At 40.5% G+C, this 20,633-nt stretch overlaps 1 protein-coding gene across 1 annotated transcript in view; it reads right to left on the bottom strand.

Annotated features, from left to right (window-relative positions):
- The window catches only part of Psmd1 (proteasome 26S subunit, non-ATPase 1), a 96,721-nt gene that overhangs the window by 5,730 nt on the left and 70,358 nt on the right, over window positions 1–20,633 (bottom strand). Inside the window, exons 17-21 of the mRNA XM_045147534.1 lie at window positions 14,081–14,195; window positions 8,804–8,920; window positions 7,093–7,195; window positions 3,787–3,956; window positions 1,616–1,708 (exon numbers count right to left, since the gene is read on the bottom strand). Of these exons, the coding sequence (XP_045003469.1) occupies window positions 1,616–1,708; window positions 3,787–3,956; window positions 7,093–7,195; window positions 8,804–8,920; window positions 14,081–14,195 (598 nt within the window). The remainder of the gene's footprint in view (window positions 1–1,615; window positions 1,709–3,786; window positions 3,957–7,092; window positions 7,196–8,803; window positions 8,921–14,080; window positions 14,196–20,633) is intronic.

Here is a 20,633-nt window from a genome sequence, read left to right as displayed (position 1 = left end):
GGAGAATGAGAAAGCAAGCAAGACATCTATTTACATATTTTGCTACTACTGTCATAGCTCCTGCAGGCTATGTCCAATATAACTAGTCTTCTGCTTGGTAACCTATCCTGAATATGAATTTGTTATTATATACTTCTGAGACACAGATTTGATGGCCTACACGCTTGTTTTATAGGGAAAGCAGCGCAAAAATAAAATTGTTCCCAGTCCTGGACATAGATGTTCTCATGACTATAGACCTTGTAATGGATTTGTACAACGGGTGAGTAGTTAGCCAGAACCTATCTTCCTTCATGGGGGTTTCACTGAAGTCTAAGGTGAAACTTGGTAATACAGCTGTAAAAGGCAACAGTGTTTCAGACTCCAGGGGGAGGGGGGAGGTCTGAAATGTAGCTGATGAAACAAGATGTTGTTGAAGGATATTCATTACCTGATAGCCTTGAAACTGGTCAATTATATACTTATCACACAAAATTTCAAACAACCAACCAACAACTGTCTGCTCTCCAATAAAGAATTACTTTCCCAGACAAAAGTGCTGTGAAAGAATAATTTCACTGAGCATAATCATAGGTAAGTGCAGCTCTACAAGCACTCATCTTTATTATAGATTAGAGAGAATGTACTCATAAAAACTAGTCAATTGTGAGCCGGCATGGTGGCGCACACCTTTAATCCTAGCACTTGGGAGGTAGAGGTAGGAGGATCGCCGTGAGTTCAAGGCCACCCTGAGACTCCATAGTGAATTCCAGGTCAGCCTGGGCTAGAGTGAGACCCTACATCGAAAAAACAAACAAACAAACAAACAAACAAAAAACCCAACCCCCCCCAAACAAACAAACAAAACCTGGTTAATTGTGAAAGGCAAATTAGTTAATACTTATGAACAATCTCATACCTAAATTTTTACCAATGGATAAACTTATACAAGAGTAAAAGTATAGGTATAAAGACTTCCACTCTAGTCTATCTATAGTAGTGTCATGTCAAAAATGCTCTGAAAAAGGGGGGAGGAGAAAAAATATCCTTAAATGCATATCAGATAAAAGAACAGATGAAACGAATAATGATATGTACATAGGGTATTGCTCTGCAGTTTTAGGGAAAAATTATACATAGAAAGTAATGACAGCTGGGCATGATGGCAACATGCCTTTAATCCCCGCGAGTTTGAAGCCACTCTGACAGTACATAGTGAATTCCAGGTCAGCCTGGTCTAGAGTGAAACTCTACCTTGAAAAACAAGGAAACAAAAAAAAAGGTAACACCATATTTTTAAAGTCAAACTAATGATAAAACAATTGAACCGGGTGTGATGGCACACACCTTTAATCTCAAAAATAAAATACTGATAGGAGCAGAAAAGACTTTCAGGGAGATTCCCAAGTTGTGACTCCTGTGACAGGACTGGAGCACCAAGGCAAGAAAAGAAACACAGGGTGAGCAATGTGGGACACCTAATGTTCTCTTCAGGCTTCCACGTGTGTGTGCACAGTGCATGTGCATCTACACACACACTGCACATACACATGGCACCACAAATACACAAGTAATTTTAAAGCAATGCCATCCAAAACAGCAATAAACAATAAGAAATGTTGCTCAGAGAACATACCTTTTCCTTTTCTTTTTCTTTTGGTACTTCCAGAGGGGCAGGATATGCAAATGTGGATGGTTTACAATTTGATTTATACTGAACTTTCGGCATCTAAAGAAATAAAACAGCTTTTTGCTCCTCCATGAAAATAATCATTATCAAGATTTATGTAATCTATGTTTCTAACAAGCATACAGATGCAAAGGGCGATGGGAAGTTTCCATGCAAATCACAGGTTCAATTATAGAGCTATTTCGTGCTATCACTCTTTGAAAAACATGTTTCCTTTTATTGAATTAATTTTCAGTGCTTTACAGAATTATTTGCTATTTCCTATAGTTCCCAAAGTTCTGTTTTCGAACAAGCATCTTTTTTTTTTTTTTTTGTGAGGTAGGGTCTCACTCTAGCTCAGGCTGACCTGGAATTTACTGTCATCTCAGGGTGGCCTTGAACTAACTCACAGTGATCCTCCTACCTCTGCCTCCTGAGTGCTGGGATTAAAGGTATGAGCCACCACGCCTGGCTTTGAACAAGCATCTTTTACCTAATGTTTTCTGACAACCCATTCTACTTCAGTGGGTTAAGTCCTAGTCATCCTGTGAGCCTCAGAATAAACTGACATAGCTTTTATAAATTGTACTCTGACAATTCTGCTTACCAAGCTCCCATGACCACTGCTTGTACCACACTGACATCTTATAGTTTCCATGCCATATAACCATATTTTCTAACCTGGGCCAAACTGAAAGTCAGCTTCACATAACTTACTGAGAAATTCTGCTAACTTATATTTTTCTCTTGCATTGAAGAAAAATGGTTATAAAGACGGGAGTGGTGGCACATGCCTTTCATCCCAGCACTCGGGAGACAGAAGTAGGAGGATCACTGTGAGTTTGAGGCTAGCCCAAGACTACATATATATACAGCATACACATATATATATATACACACACACACTGTTTTTTTTGAGGTAGAGTTTCATTCTAGCCCAGGCTGACCTGGAATTTACTATGTAGTTTCAGGGTGGCTTCAAATTCACAGTGATCCTCCTCCCTCTGCCTCCCGAGTGCTGGGATGAAAGGCGTGCGCCACCACGCCTGGCAAAACAGTCAATTTTTAGCTTATAATTTTTCCACTATGAAAATTTACTAAAACAGTTGAACAAGGATGAGCAGATAATAGTTATTTTAAGGTTCAAGAAGTTGGTGACCTTTAAGGAAGAAGAAGATGAATCATCAGGTCACAGGACTGAAAACCTAGCCACAAACGCCATTAAAAGATGTGACAGACGAAAAGTGATGGCAGAACATGCAGCACCTGAAGTCTTTAACCCACATTACCAGCCGTGTTTTCTCAAATTCCCAAATTCCTCATCTGTTTTCTACCACACTAAAAGGTTATCCTATGTTACTGCTCCCTATACTGATAATTCCTTTCCAGTCAGTTCCTCTAATAGCACATAACTCTGAATTGTGCATTTGTCTCAAACTGACATTCCTTATTAATGAAAATGGCAGTTTAGTCCTCATTCTTCCTTGTCTAGGTCATTGCATAAATACTATAACAGGTTGTCTACTGACATCAGAATGACTTTTCTAAAATGCAAACCTCAAATCATTACCTTCTTGAAATTTTTTTTGTTTTGTTTTTTTTTTTTTTTTGTTTTTCAAGGTAGGGTCTCACTCTGGTCCAGGCTGACCTGGAATTAACTCTGCAGTCTCAGGGTGGCCTTGAACTTACGGCGATCCTCCTACCTCTGCCTCCTGAGAGGCTCAACCTTCTTGAAATCTTTTAAGAGTCTTTCTGATGAAGAGTAGGCGGGGTGTGGTAGTGCAGGCCTGTTATCTCAGTACTCAGGAAACACTAGGAGGATCATGAGTTTAAGGACCACCTGTGTGGTATAGCAAGACCCCGTCTCAAAAATTCCCAGCACGGTCTATGAAGCCTCTTTATGTCTGTGTTAAGCCTTCTCTTACCATTCCCTCTCAAAAGATTTGTCCAATGTTATACAGCTAGCAAGAAAACTTGACTTTCAAAACTTCTACTGATATACTCTACAAGGAAAAGTCTCAACTTGAAAGGAGAACATGCCCTCAGAGAAAGACACCTTTAAAATTTCACAGGAATCTTCATGAGTGGGTGGTCAATATAAATAGGACACACTACAAAGCCTGTTCTCACAAACGTACCTTTAGGTCTTTGTTAAGGCCAATGACACAGGTTGGGGTATAAGCCAGTGACAGGAAATGTGAAAGGGGAAACCAGAACCAGAACTGGGTAAAGACAAGGACGCCAACCACGGAAGGCATATGCGTATGACCAGTCCTGGACTGTAAGGAGATTGTGACATTATGACCACCTGCAGAAAAAAAGAGATACCATGAACAGAATAAACCAGTCAGGCCATAGTGAATGTTTCTGTGTACACCACCAAGGCAGAATCTGCTGATTATTTCAATGCAGAGCTCATAAATCTAATCCGGAGTCCTTAGAATTCATCAGGGAACCATCAGGGCAGATCTAGAACTTCTTTCTCTATAGACAGGAACTTTTAAGAATTAAAACTGATGAGTATCAATAATGTGATGCTAAATTAAGGATTACCTATACTGGCTTTTAGCATGGTGATAAATAACAGCAAAGAGGCAAAGGACATATCATTTGCATACTTGGTTCTTTCAGCTTTTATCATATCTCAATGCAGAAATGTCATACCCACAATTAAATCTATGTACTTACTGAAGACTTAAATTGGTAGGAGGCTTCTTTGACATTAACTAGCTTTTTGACAACTGAAAAATGATTAATTTCTCAGGAGCTTTTTTTCTCATTAGCAAAATAAAGGGTTGACTTTGAGAACCAAAACTAGAGAACTACCAGCATAAAAGGAAAATTTTAACCTCCAATCCTTGATTCAACAGAAAGTTTCCAAAGGAATATGTCCAACAATGAAATCAGCAGATTCTCGTCACAAGTCTGGACTGTGGAGGGAGTCCTGCTCTGACTCCTACCATGTCCTCTACGTTATCCTCTTAGGGAATGGGCGCATGCGCGCGCGCGCACACACACACACACACACACACACACACACACACACACACACACACACACAGAGCTTTGAAAGCCAGTCAATTAGAAACATAAAAGTTAGCGAGCTGGATCTTGGCTGTATGTGGTGGCTTGTGCCTATAATTTCAGTGCTTGGGGAGGGGGGGCAAGGCCTGGCTTGAGTTCAAGGCCAGCCTAAGGTACACTGTAAGACCCTGTTAAGAGAAAAACAAAAACAAAAGAACAAACAAATGAAAGAAAGAAAGAAGAAAACTTCAAGTGGGAGGGAACCAATCCCACAAACTCAAAGGTAGCAATGGCTACTTGGTACTATACTGACAAGAACTGTTCTAAGTGCTTAACTTCAGGCTGGCCTTGAACTCACAGCGATCCTCCTAACTCTGAATCCCAAGTGCTGGGATTAAAGGCGTGTACCACCACGCTGGGCTGCATTATTTATTTACTTATTTGCACATGTGTACGGGCATGCCAGGGTCTCTTGCTCCTGCGAATGGAATGCCAGTTGTGCCATATTTTGGGACTGGCTTCACATGGGTGACTGGGGAACTGAGTCAGTCCACAGGCTTTACAAGCAAGCACTTTTAACTGCTGAGTTATCTCCCCAGCACCCTGCTTGATTTTTTTTTTAAGTTTTTATTTTTCTTGAGGTAGAGTTCACTCTAGCCCAGGCTGACCTGGAATTCACAATGTAGTCTCAGGGTGGCCTTGAACTCACAGCAATCCTCCTGTCTCTGCCTCCTGAGTGCTGGGATTAAAGGTATGCGCAACCACACCCAACCCTGGTTGATATTTTTAATTCTGCCAACACTATGAGGTAGACATTACAAGATAAGAAAGAGGAAAAAATAACTTAAATTTCGCTATGTAAATGAACTATGGTTTGCTGGGCATGATGTTGCAATTACAGTTCAGCTACCTGTGGGAGGCTGAGCCCAGAAGGTATCAAGTTAATGGACAGCCTGGGCAACTCAAGAATGACCCTAAAAGAAAGATGGTGAGTGCCAGCTTAGTGGTTCAACTCATTTATTTATTTGGGAGAGAGAGAATGGGAGCATCAGGGCCTATAGCCACTGCAAATAAACTCCAGGTGCATGCATTACCTTGTGCATCTGGCTTTATGTTGCTACTGGGGAATCAAACCTGGGTCTTTGGGCTCTGCAGGCAAGAGCCTTAATAGCTAAACAATTTCTCTAGTCTTCAACTCTTAAGTAAATAGCTTATGTGATGCCCTGGGTTCAAGCTTCAATACTGGGTGGGAGAACTAGCAAAACACTTAACAGGGCTGGAGAGATGGGCTTAGTAGTTAAGGTGCTCGCCTGCAAAGCTGAATGATGTAGGTTTGATTTCCCAGGACCCACGTAAAGCCAGAAGCACATAATGGTACATGCTTCTGGAGTTTGTTAGCAGTGGCTGGAGGCCCGGGCACACCCACCTCTGTCTCTCTTTCATTTCTCTCTGCTTGTAAATAAATAAATAGATATTGATTATAATTTAAAAAATATTTTTATTTATTTGAGAGAAAGGCAGAGAGAGAGACACATTGGGAGGGGGGCCGCAATGTGTGCGCCAAGGCCTCCAGCAGCTGCGAACAAACTCAAGATGCATGTACCACCTTGTGCATCTGGCTTACATGGGTTCTGGGAACTGAACCTGGGTCCTTTGGCTTTGCAGGCAAGTGCCTTAACCAATAAGCCATCTCTCTAGCCCTAGATTATTTTTTCTTATTTATTTCATTTTATTTTTTTTTAAGTATTTTTATTTGAGGGGGGAAGGGAAGGAGGAAGGGAGAATATAGGCTCATCAGGGCCTCCAGCTGCTGTAAACGAACTCCAGATGCATGTGCCATCTTGTACGCCTGGCTTACGTGGGACCTGGGGAATCAAGCCTGGGTCCTTTGGCTGGGCACCTAAGTGCCTTAACCACTAAGCCATCTCTCCAGCCTGATTATCTTTTTATTTTTTTAATTTTTTTAATTTTTTAATATTTTTTATTTATTTATTTGAGAGCAACAGACACAGAGAGAAAGACAGATAGAGGGAGAGAGAGAATGGGCGCGCCAGGGCTTCCAGCCTCTGCAAACAAACTCCAGATGCATGCGCCCCCTTGTGCATCTGGCTAACGTGGGACCTGGGGAACCGAGCCTCGAACCGGGGTCCTTAGGCTTCACAGGCAAGCGCTTAACCACTAAGCCATCTCTCCAGCCCCTGATTATCTTTTTTTAAAGCATTAAAAAAAAAAAAAAAAAGCACTTAACAGTCTGTACTTGTGGGATTCTACTGAAAATTATCTCTTTGAACCACACATTTCACAAATTTTTTCTCACAATAATTTGCTTTCGACTCCATTATGTCACACAGAACATTAGATTAACCATTTCCTTATAATTGTTTTAAATAAACACATCTAGAAGACTTAAAGACATTTACCTGCATCCAGTATGCCTTGGGCCAGAATAGCACCAAACTTGGCCATGACATCATCATGCTTATCATTGATGACTTTGGAATACAGCTGTCTGAACTGATTCACCTGAAGGAGCAAGACAGAGAAGCGTGGTTGAACTCTGTTTATTTGTTGGGCCATTTTGCAGCACCAGTGTACTGCTCTAATGGTAATGAGGCTTGGTTCTGAATTTCACAACATTCAGAGAGAGGGAGATGGACCAGAAGTGAAGGCAGAACAGTTCTGTGCTTGAGATCATAGTGTTACTAATTTTCTAGTGTGGGAGAACTAGCTCTGTTTTCAGTCCTCATTCTGCAGTGAATGATTCAGACTCAAGGGAATGCTGAATACGATTTTATTCTGTACCAGTGTCAGTCAGCAGACCCAGATAGTCCAAGCAAACACTAAGGCTTTCATTGCACTTTGAATTACAGCTATGCTGCTTTCTGTCAACCCTGATGATTTCCTAATAGGCATATCCCTTCAGTTCTACCTTAACCTACACTTGGCTCAGACTGTGTCAGGTAAGAATATTCACATATACTGTAAAGATTTTCATTATGCACACACATCAATTTTCTGAAGACTTGTCAGAATCATAATTTTTTTTTCAAGGTAAGGTTTCACTATAGCTCAGACTGATCTGTAATTCACTATGTAGTTACTCTCAGGGTGGCCTCAAACTCACAACGATCCTCCCACCTCTGTCTCCTGAGTGTTGTGATTAAAGGTGTGTGCCTCCATGCACGGCTTAGAATCGTAATTTAAAAAATTTATATGCAAGAAGAGAAAGAAAGTGAATAAGAACACCATGGCCTAGGGCATCTGCAAAGGAACTCCAGACACATGCACCACTTTGTGTGTCCGGCTTTACTTGGGTCCTGAGGAATTGGAGTAAAGTTGTCAGCTGTGTATGCAAGTGTCTAACTCCTGAGCTACCTCTCCAGGCCCCTAGAATCATCATCATCATCATCATTATTTTAAGATAGGGTCTTCCTCTAGCCCAGGCTGATCTGGAATTCACTACATAGTTTCAGGGTAGCCTTGAATCACTGTGACCCTCCTACCTTAACTTCCCACATGCTGGGATTAAAGGTGTGTACCACCATGCCTAGCAAGAATCATTGTTTTTGTTAAAAAGAGCATGTCAAAATAGAAAATGTGGGCCAGAAAGATGGCTTAGTGGGTTAAGGCGCTTGCCTGCAAAGCCTAAGGACCCAGGTTTGATTCCCCAGTAACCATATAAAGCCAGATGCACAAGGTAGCAGATGTGTCTGGAGTTTGTTTGCAGTGGCTGGAGGCCCTGGCATGTTCATTCTCTCTGTCTCCTTCTCTCTCATAAATAAATAAATATTTTAAAAAATGTACTGGCCCACTTAGGGAAAGATTACCAGTAACTTCTGTATGTTTCACTCTTTTCTGTATTTCCCCCCAAATTATGAATTCTTTTCTTTTTTAAGTTTATTTATTTGAGAGAGGGCCAGTGTTGCTCCCCATAGTCATAGGAAACAAGTGTCCTTAAGTTTCTAAAACAAACATTTAAAGAATATTATAGAATTAAATTACAGTTTTCCTATTTTCTTGTCCTTAAAAGTGATCTCTTCATTTCCTATTACTATAGGGTTCACCATATTAGAATTAAAAGTGTCCTTAAAAGAAGGTAAGTTAGCAAAAGCCCAGAGAATCCCTACTCACCTTTGGACACGTGACTTCCGTCTGCTGGATCATAATGAGAGCTGAAGCTATGAGAGCCCCTTGCCTCACATAGTTCACAGGGTCATTTGTCATTGGTTCCAGCAAATTAATTGCTTCCTGAAAACATAATAAATAAAAATTTTAAATGAGCTGAGATGGATGGCTGCATTTTCAAACTAGTTACTGTATATATATTTTTTTTAAATTTTTTTTTCTGTATTTTTTTTTAATTCTTTTTAATTTTCAAGGTAGGGTCTCACTGTAGCCCAGGCTGGCCTAGAATTCACTACATAGTCTCATGATGGCCTCAAACTCACAGCAATTCTCCTTCCTCTACCTCTTGTGTGTTGGAACTAAAGGTGTCTACCACTATGTCTGGCTTCTCTAAGTATTTTCATCTAACAACATAATAAGAATTTAAGACTACTTAAACACAATGGTGCAGACCCGAGTGTATATTTTTTCTTTTTGGTTTTTCAAGGTAGGGTCTCATTCTAGCTCAGGCTGACCTGAATTCACTATGTAGTCTCAGCGTGGCCTCAAACTCAGAGATCCTCCTGCCTCTGTCTTCCAAATACTGGGATTAAAGGCATGTGCCACCATGCCCAGAGAGTGTATTTTTCAATGGAATTTATAGTAAATGAAAAGAAAGCTTTACAATGTGAGTGTTACTGTCTTCAGAAAGAGTTCATAAAGAAATTATGAGAAAAATTATTTAGAGAAAATGGAATTTAATTTTTGTTAAGTACCACAGTTTTTTCAAGCATAATACTAAGTATATTATATATGTTGCCCTATATAATCATATTAATTCTTCAAAAATTTTTCAGTAATTTATGTGTATGTGAATCTATGTGTATGGTTGCTCTAGGATCTCTTGTCACTGCAAATCAACATCAGGAGTATGAGTCACTTTTTGTGTCTAATTTTATTTAGGTGCTAGGCAAATCAAACTGAGCCAAAAGGCTTATGCTAAGCAAGCACCCTGAGTTTCATAGATAGAAAATCCAGGCCAGTCTGATTCAAATTACTATTATTTGACCCCCTTAAAATATTAGTATAAGGGGCTCGAGAGATGGCTTAGCTGTTAAGGTGCTTGCCTACAAAGTCAAAGGACCCAGTTTCAACTCCCCAGGACCCATGTAAGCCACATGCACAAGGGGGTGCACACACCAGGAGTTCATTTGCACTGGCTCGAGGCCCTGGTGTACCCATTTTCTCTCTCTCTCTACCTGCCTATTTCTGCATCTCTCTCTCAAATAAATTAAAAAAAAATTTTTTTTAAACTTGAGACAGAGAGGGAGGATAAGGAAGGGTGCACCAGGACCTCTAGTCACCGAAAACACACTCTAGATGCAAGCACCACCTTGTGCATCTGCCTTACGTGGGACCTGAAGAATCAAACTTGGGTCCTTAGGCTTCACAGGCAAATGCCTAAACTGCTAAGCCAACTCTCCAGCCCATGACCTTTTTTTTTTTTTGTTTCTGTTTTTTCAAGGTAGGGTCTCACACTAGTTCAGACTGACAGTGATCCTCCTAGCTCCACCAGACATATGAGCCACCTTGTGTATCTGGCTTACATGGGTCCTGGGGAACTGAACCTGGGCAAGCACCTTAACCTCTGAGCCATCTCTCCAGCCCCAGACTTACTCACTTTTCCTTTAAAATATATTTTCTAATATTTCTCTCTATATATTTAGAGGTAGGGTCTTGTCCTACCCCAGACTGACCCGAAATCCACTATGCAGTCTCAGGGTGGCCTTGAACTCATGGCAATCCTACCTTTGCCTCCCCCTTATGCTGGGATTAAAGGCATGTACCACCATGCATGGCTCATTTTTCAATATTATTATTTATTTATTGTGCATGTGACTTACATGGGTCCTGGGGAAATCAAACCTGGGTTCTTTGGCTTTGTAGGGAAGAATTTTAACTGCTAAACCACTTCTCCAGCCCCTCTCTCCCTCCCTCCCTCCCTCCCTCCCTATCTATCTATCTATATTTGGTTTTTTGAGGTAGGGTTTCGCTCTAGTTCACTCTCTCAAATAAATAAATACTTTTTAAAAATAATGAAATTTCTAACATTAGCTAAAAGACAGTAAATTGGCCTCTGAGGTATGCAATAAAACCTCAAAGGTATGTTTTAGATTAGGATGTTCCGGGCCCCTAAATAATCAAATGCCAAATCTTATTCAACTACGCAATGATACATAGTCAGACAAATTATATAGAAATAAAGCAGACTTGTTTAGCATGAGTAACAAAAATTATTCATTGTATTAACTTGTCAAATGATACATTTCAAAGTACATTTACTCCTCTATATCATATTATGTTTAGGATAATCTGGAAAGAAATAAATCTAATTTATATTTAACTTATGAGGCCTGACATAAATGTCAACTAATGACCTGACAGAAAATTCTTAGTAGAATATCTAAATTATTTTCTTCCTTTGTTTATAGAATAAATATGTAATATAAAGAAAAAGGCCAATTTCTATAAACTGCATCTTTTTTTTTTTTGGTTTTTTGAGGTAGGGTCTCACTCTAGCCCTGGCTGACCTGGAATTCACTATGGAGTCTCAGGGTAGCCTTGAACTCAGTGATCCTACCTCTGCCTCCCAAGTGCTGGGATGAAAGGCATGCACCACCACGCCCGGCAACAAACTGCATCTTACACACCCAATGAACTCTAGTAAAACTGAAGATGGAGTTGGGGAGATGGCTCAGGAGTTAAAGGCACAGGGCAAAGCCTTTTTCCCCCTGGGCTCAATTCCCCAGTATTCACATAAAGCTAGATGCACAAATTAGTACTTTTTTTTTTTTTTTTTTTGAGGAATGGTCTCTGGTCCAGGCTGACCTGGAATTCACTATGTATTCTCAGGGTAGCCTTGAACTCACACGGCGATCCTCCTACCTCTGCCTCCCGAGTGCTGGGATTAAAGGTGTGTACACCATGGCCGACTCAAATTGGCACTCTTTATGTGATCTGAATGTAAAATGTTGTTCATAGGCACATGTGTTTGAACTGGGGATGGGTTTTTAGGTTTTATAGCCTAGCCCCACTTCCTGTCTCTTGATGTGCTGACCACATTTTCCCTGTCATAATGGAATGTATCCCTTGGAACTGTGGGCTGAATGAAATCTTTTCCTTCCTGAAGGTGCTCCTGGTCAGTTATTTGTTTACAGCAATAACCCATACAGTCCTGTTAATACTTTCCAGGAAAATATCTACGAACCATAATAAATATATGTATACATATGTATATGTATCTACACATATATACATACATATGTGATAAACATTACATGTACATTTTTTTTTTTTGAGACAGGGTTTCATGAATCCTAGTCTGGCCTATAAGTTGCTAGGTAGACTTGAACTCCTGATCCTCCTTCCTCCACTTCCCAAGTGCTAAGATTAAGGAATTCACCCCCACACCTGACAATATGTACAATTTTAAAATATCTTTTAAAAATATATTTCATTTATTTACTTATTTGAGAGAGAAAGAGGCAGAGAGAGAAAGAGGAAGAGAATGGGTGTGCCAGGGTCTCCAGCCACTGCATAGGAACTCCAGACGTGTGAGCCCCCTTGTGCATTTGACTTATGTGGGTCCTAGAGAATTGAACTGGGATCCTTTGGCTTTGCAGGCAAACACCTTAACCACTAAGCCATCTCTCCAGCCTCCCAACTGTTAAATATTTCTTATCAGTTAAAAGACCAAAAATGGCTGGGCATGGTGGTGCACACCTTTAGTCCCAGCATTCAGGAGGCTTATGAAGGAAGATTGCTGTGAGCTCAAGTCCAGCCGGAGCCACAGGTTGAGTTCTAGGTCTGTTTGGGTTATAGTGAGATACTGCTTTGAAAAAACAAAACAAAACAAATGAACAAACAAAAGCATGGCGTGGTGGCACAAGTGTTTAATCCCATAGGAGGATCGTTGGGAGTTCAAGGTTACCCTGAAACTGCATAGTGAATTCCAGGTCAGCCGGGGCTAGATTAAGACCCTACCTTGAAAAACAAAAACAAACAAACAAAAAATCCCAAAACATTCCTGCTCACTAAAATGTTCTAGGAATAAATTTGATAGCATCAAACAAGAATCTGACTTCTAGCAATCCGTTATAAATAATTCAAGATATAAGGAAAACAAAACCTCAAACATGCTGTGTACTTGTTTACGAACCTCATGACCTGTCATCTTGCCTATCCCACATCTTTACTTTGTAATGTTTGAGTCCTTAGCAAATATACGTTACCTATGAAAGTTAGAAGATAGCACATGCAAATAGTACAAAATAATTCGTGTCTAACAGAAACATTCTCAAAAGATGCCTCACCTTGTGTATCTGTCTGAAGAGAGTACTGGGGAATTGAACTTGGGTCTGTAGGCTTCACAGACAACTGCTTTAGCCACTAAACTATCTCTAATGGCTTTAGATAAAAATATTGATTTAGGGCTGGAGAGATGGTTTAGCGGTTAAGCGCTTGCCTGTGAAGCCTAAGGACCCCGGTTCGAGGCTCGGTTCCCCAGGTCCCACATTAGCCAGATGCACAAGGGGACGCACGTGTCTGGAGTTCGTTTGCAGAGGCTGGAAGCCCTGGCGCGCCCATTCTCTCTCTCTCCCTCTATCTGTCTTTCTCTCTGTGTCTGTCGCTCTCAAATAAATAAATAAATAATTTTTAAAAATATTGATTTACACAATATGAAGTACAAATATTAAACAGTGAAAAATAACCATGCAAAATGACAGTGCAGTTCTTTAAAGAAAATGTTTTCTTTCCTTGTTCTTGCTTTAAAAAGAATTTAATTTAATTAATTTATTTATTTGAAAGGGGAGAGAGAATGGGAGCACCAGGGCCTCTAGCCACTGCAAATGAACTCCAGATGCATGCACCCCCTTATGCATGTGGCTTATGTGGATACTGGGGAGTCGAACCCAGGTCCTTAGGCTTTGCAGGCAAGCACCTAAACCACTAAGCCATTTCTCTAGCCCCCCCTTTCCTTTCTTTCTTTAAAGAAATCAATTATTTCCCATGGAAATTCAGCACTATTTCTGTAACAGCTATCCATATAATACCAGTGTGTTCTTCAGTGGCTTTAGGTACTCAGCAAAGGGAAGAGAGGGTGTGCTGTGAAGCTTTGTGAGCCACACTGAGTCTTAGAGAGTTCACTACTCTCATATTTGTACAGCGGTTACATAAACTTTCCTGTGAGGGAAGACTGTCTGGTGCCAGGAAAGAAATGATTCCACTAGCTTTGGGCTTTACCTTGTTTCCTGTGCCAGCACAACAGATCCCCAGGGCCAGGGCAGCTCCATAGCGAACATGAGGGTTGTAGCTCTCGGACAACAAAGAAACAACACTTGGGCACTGTTCAGGCGTCCTGATAAACAGAAATGAAGAGAGTTATCATTTTAAATTAAAATGGAAAAAAAAATTAACTATCATTTAAATTACAGGAAACAATAGCATACTTATAACAATCTCCTGCATAACAACAACAAAAACAAAAAGCTAGCTGGGCGTGGTGGTGCACGCCTTTAATCCCAGCACTTGGGAGGCAGAGGTAGGAGGATTGCCTTGAGTTTGAGGCCACCCTGAGACTCCACAGTGAATTCCAGGTCAGCCTAGGCTAGAGTGACACCCTACCTCGAAAAAAACAAAACAAAACAAAAAACAAAAAAAATCTCTTGTACAGCTAGGTGCTGTGGTGCAGCACTGTAATCCTAGTACTAGGGAGGCAAAGCGAGGAGGATCACAAGTTGAGGCCAGGGCTGGAGAGATAGTTTAGTGGCTAAAGCGGTTGTCTGTGAAGCCTACAGACCCAGGTTCAATTCCCCAGTACTCTCTTCAGCCAGATACACAAGGTGAGGCATCTGGAGTTTGTCTGCAGTGGCTGGAGGCCTTGGCATCACCATTCTCTCTATTTGCCTTGTTCTTTCTCTGTCTCTCACTCAAATAAAATGACATAAAATAAATATATAATTTTTTTAAAAAGTTGAGGCCAGCATGGGATATGTAGACTTCAAAGACAGTCAGGAATACATGGCAAGACCCTGTCTCAAAAGTAGAGGCTGGGAAGATGGATGGTCCAGTGGATAAAAAAGGCACTTACTTGCAAAGCCTGTCAGTCCAGGTTCAATTCCCCAGCCCCACATAAAGCCAGATGCACAAACTGGCACATGTGTCTGTAGTTCATTTGCAGCAGCAAGAGGCCCTGGTGTGCCCATCCTCTTTCTTACAAATAAAAAACATTTTAAAAAATTACTAAAACTAAGTAAATGAAAACTTCCCAAGGAATTCTATGGTGTTTAAAAAAAATTACTTCTTGCCGGACATGGTGGCGCATGCCTTTAATCCCAGCACTTGGGAGGCAGAGGCAGGAGGATCACCACGAGTTCAAGGCCACCCTGAGACTACATAGAGAATTCCAGGTCAGCCTTAGCTAAAGCGAGACCATACCTCAAAAAACAAAAACAAAAACAAACAAAACAAATTACTTCGAACTCCAGAATCACGTACCACTTTGTGTACCTGGTTTTACATGGGTACTGGGGAGTCAAACCCATGCTATCAGGCTTTGCAAGCAAGCACCTTTAACCACTCAGCTATTTCTCCAGCCCTGGACTTTGTTTGTAGTAGAAATCTATCATATATATTATCTATAATGTATCTATATGCAGAGAAGGAGGGCCTTATCAGGGACTTTTCAATCAAGTTCTGCATTCCAGTCACTCCCTTGTGTAATCTAAAGTGGGGACAGACAGAGACAGCACACTACTCTGCACCAACTTTTCTGTTTCCTGGTCATTAAGCATTTGGTTTCAGAAGACAAGTCACTTACAGAGACCCTGAGATGTTTCAAGAGTAGCACGGAAGATGTGAATGCTCTAGTGTTTAGTCACACATCAAGCTGGCAAATAAGCATGGACAATGAGGAAATTCTGATGCTCTTTATACTTAGAAATTACTTTTGTATTGGTAGGAATATAATTCCTAAAAATAAGAAAACCCACAACCCCCCAAGATATTATTCCTTTGTGTGTGTATGTGTGTTGTGAGTGTGTGCATGCTTATTTGTGTGGGTGTAGTTTTCCTCCTAACTCTGGACTACTAAAGTCCTGTCCATTCAAGAGTTTGGCTCCAATAAAGCACAGATATGCTTTATGAGTCTATTTTACCTAGTAAGCTGGTTTTTCTGAAGACCAAAGGAGATAATGGGTATGAAACAGTTTAAAAACTGTATACTCGAGACAAACACTATTTTAATAGCTCCATCCTACCTTTAAGATTTCATGATTAGGTCTAGTTATTTTTTTATTTTTATTTTTTATTTTTGGTTTTTCGAGGTAGGGTCTCACTCTGGTCCAGGCTGACCTGGAATTAACTCTGTCATCTCAGGGTGGCCTTGAACTCATGGCAATCCTCCTACCTCTGCCTCCCAAGTGCTGGGATTAAAGGCATGCGCCACCACGCCTGGCTTTATTTTTATTTTATTTTTTGTACCAATCTTTATTTTTTTCTTATACAATAATTCTTTTTTTATTTAATTTTTTTATTAACAACTTCCATGATTATAAAAAATACCCCATGGTAATAACCTCTCTCCCCCCACTTTCCCCTTTGAAACTCCACTCTCTACCATACCCTCTCTCCCCATCTCAATCAGTCTCTCTTTTACTTTTGATGTCATGAACTTTTCCTCCTATTATGATGGTCTTATGCAGGTAGTGTCAGGCACTGTGAGGCCATGGATATCCAGGCCATTTTGTGTCTGGAGGGAGCATGTTGTAAGGAGTCCTACCCTTCCTTTGGCTCTTACATTCTTTCTGCCACCTCTTCCGCATTAGATGCTGAGCCTTAGAAGGTGTGATAGACATACTCCAACAGTGAGCACTGAGGTCATTTTTTTCCATCACCATCCAATCTTTATATTTTTATTCACACATTTGATAAAAATGTCATAGGAGTAAAATCATTACGTTATTTATTTATTTGACAAACAAAGAGGGAGAGAGAGAGAGAATGAATGGGTGTGCCAGGCCCTCCAGCCACTGCAAATGAACTCCAGAGGTGTGTGACCCCTTGTCTGGCTAATGTGGGTCCTGGGGAATTGAACCTGGGTCCTTTGGCTTTGCAGAGTTGAGAAGGAGAAAGTGGGGGGAGGTAATTATCATGGCTTATTGTCTATAATTATGGGAGTTGTCAATAATAAAAGAAAAAACTTTTTTAAGCTGGGCGTGCTGGCACACACTTTTAATCCCAGACTCGGGAGGCAGAGGTAGGAGGAATGCTGTGAGTTCAAGACCACCCTGAAATTACATAGTGAATTCCAGGTCAGCTTGGGCTAGAGTGAGCCCCTACCATGAAAAACCAAAAAAAAAAAAAAAGTTATTTAGTTGAGACAAAAAGAGGCAGAGAGAAAGAGACGGACCGACCGTGTGTGTGTGTGTGTGTGTGTGTGTGTGTGTGTGTAGGGGAGGGGCACACCAGGGCCTTCAACCACTGCAACACTGCAAATGAACTCCAAAAACATGTGCCACTTTGTGCATCTGGCTTTATGTGGGTACTAGGGAACTGAACCTGGGCCAACAGACTTTGAGTCAACACCTTTAACAGCTGAGCCATCTTATCAGCCCCTTAATGTCTTTTCATTAGTAGAAATTTTCCTCTAGGAATATACATCTTGGACTTAAATTCTGTTACTCAAATGGCACTAACAATTTCATGAGATTTAGAAAAAAAATTGGCCTGGGAACATTAATATTGGAAACCTGTGGTAGAGCTCTACCTAGTTGCTTACAAAAGACTGAAATTGGTTATAAGGTCTGCAAAGTCAGAAGTGTTATTTTTGAAAATCTTTCAGTTTCAGTCTATTAACAGTTCCAACTCTGACACATTCTTTAGGAAAAAAAAATCAGCTTAGACATTCAACCTCTCAGAGAGTAAAATAAAATCATAATGCAGACAGGCGTGGTGGGGCATGCCTTCAATCTAACGGGGGGGGGGGGGGGAACGGGACAGAGATAGGATCACTGTGAGTTTGAGGCTGCCTGAGAATATATGAATTCCAGGTCAGCCTGGGCTAGAGAAAGACCCTACCCTCAAAACAAAAAACCCATAATGCTCTCTTTATGCTTATTTCTGTGTTTTAGTAAGCACTTCTGAAAGGGCATGGGGTCTGTCTAAAGAATGACTAGAATGCAAATGCACTGAGAGCAAAATTCGTGCTCACTAATGTTTACACACGTATATACAGACATGTGATGTCTATATATAAATTACTTCAAATAATAGTTAAATGAAGTAATAATAAAATTTCATCACTGTTGCAATCCATAATGAATCAAAGGCTCTCAGAGCACGATTATCAATGGTTGGTAACATATTATGAAAACAGAAACAATCAGACCCTATAAGTACCGCCAGCCTTGACCCTAAATAAAAGATACGTATGTGGAGAAAGAGAAATCAAACTTTAATGTGATGAAGCTTCCAAAGCCAAAGATTAGATTCAAAGAAATAATAGAGAGCCAATCAATACATGAAATTACCACAGAGATACAAACAACAAAAATGTGCTCTGTGAGAAACTAAATAGGAAAAATGGCTTGTTGTCTGCAACAAATAAACTGTAAGAAGGAAAAAGGGGATGGGGAAGAAAACAGTAAAGCAAGAGAAAAGACAATCCAAGAAGAAAATATACTAAAGCTTTCATTATAGTCTACTAGGCATTCTTTTGGCTATGCTAGATAATTCTAACACTCCACTTAATCTCTTATTTTTTCTTTATTTATTTGAGAGAGAGGAAAAAAAAAGTGAAAATGGGTGTGCCAGGGCCTCCAGCCACTGAAAACTAAGTCCAGACACATCTGCCACCTTGTGCATCTGGCTTAAGTGAGTCCTATGGAATTGAACCTGGGATCTTTGGCTTTGCAGAAAGCACCTTAACTGCTAAGCCATCATTCCAGCCCACCCATTAATCTCTTAAGCAGTCCTTTCTACTTTATGCATCTGGCTTTACGTGGGTTCTAGAATTTGAACTTTGGCTACCAGGCTTTACAAACAAGTGCCTTTAACCACTCAGCCATCTCTCCAGCCAAGGAGTGTGCAACAAGCCTTTGTCTTTTTTTTCCGGGGGAGGGGGTGTTCAAGGCAGGGTCTCATATAGTCCAGGCTGACCTGGAATGCACTAATGTAGTCTCAGGATGGCCTCTAACTCACAGTGAACCACCTACCTCTGCATCTTGAGTGCTGGGATTAAAGGCATGCACCATCATGCTCTGCTACCATTAGGCTTTTATTTTATTTATTTATTTATTTATTTATTTATTTATTTATTTATTTATTTATTTATTGTTTTTCGAGGTAGGGTCTCACTCTAGCCCAGGCTGACCTGGAATTAACTATGTAGTCTCAGGGTGGCCTCGAACTCACGGTGATCCTCCTACCTCTGCCTCCCGAGTGCTGGGATTAAAGGCATGCGCCACCACGCCCGGCTTTAGGCTTTTATTTTTAAAAAATTTTATTTTATTTTATTTATTTGCAAGGGGAGAGAGAAAGAGATAGAGAGGGAGAGAGAAAGAGAGAAAAGAGAGAATGGGGCATTAGGCTTTTAGATAACATCACAAAATAATCCTTCTGGTTTATTATAATTCCTCTGAATAAGCATTTATTAATAAAGTATTTAAATGACTAATCCTCAACCAGCAATAAAAATTCATTTTTATGGCATCACAAACATACTTCATAAAAACTAATGTCTAGGGACTGATAAGATGGCTCAGCAACTAAAGGTGTATGCTTGCAAAGCCTTCTGGTATGGGTTCAATTCCCAAGCTACCCACATAAAGCTGGACGCAAAATAGTGGTACGAATGTCTAGCATTTGCTGCAGTGGCATGAGACCCTGGTACACATAATTGTGCAAAAAAAATATAGTGTCGAGAAAAGGAAAAGTCACAAAGACAGTATATTTTGTTTTATGGTGGGAAGAGATGGAGAAGAGGAAAATCGGCACTTGGTAAGTTATTTATTAGCACTAAATATGTTACTATGATTTCCATGTTAAGCATGTTGAATTTCAGCAACTTTCCTAATCTCCTTTATTATTTGAGTAATTTATTAAAGTATAGGAAAAAGAGGGAGATATGCTTCTTTGAATTTTGTGTTCATTAAAGAGATGGTATCATTTTCAATAAAATAATGATTTTCTCCCCAAATACACTTTCATCTCATGTACCTTCACATCCTGAGTTACTATTATTTGTAGGTTTTTTTTTTGGTTTTTCGAGGTAGGGTCTCACTCTAGCCCAGGTTGACCTGGAATTCACTGTGGAGTCTCAGGGCGGTCTCAAACTCATGACAATCCTCCTACCTCTGCCTCCCGTGTGCTGGGATTAAAGGCGTGCGCTACCACGCCCGGCATTATTTGTAGTTTTGTCAGTTTACTATTCATTGAGCATTTACTACACATAAGACCAGAAAGGAGAACAACAGGAACAAAGGTAAAACCACAGATTGTGCCATAAACCTTACACATGCAGTGTCCTCTTTTGTATTTCTGCTTTTCCCCTTTCTGTGAGAAGCAGAATGAGAGAGGGAAAAGGAAGAGAAATGGTGAACCAGGGCCTCAGCTACTGCAAACTCCAGATGTGTGTGACCTTGCACACTTGTGTCACCTTGTGTGTGTGGCTTACGTGGGTCTGGAAAGTTGAATATGGTCCTTAGGCTTCTCAGAAAAGAGCCTTTAACCACCAAGCCACCTCTCTAACCCACATTTCTGCTTTTATCTAACCATCTTCCTGGGCTTCAGAAAACCA

This window comes from Jaculus jaculus, chromosome 4, assembly GCF_020740685.1.
Source record: "Jaculus jaculus isolate mJacJac1 chromosome 4, mJacJac1.mat.Y.cur, whole genome shotgun sequence".
Lineage (NCBI taxonomy): Eukaryota > Metazoa > Chordata > Mammalia > Rodentia > Dipodidae > Jaculus > Jaculus jaculus.
This window is presented reverse-complemented; position numbering and strand designations above follow the sequence as displayed.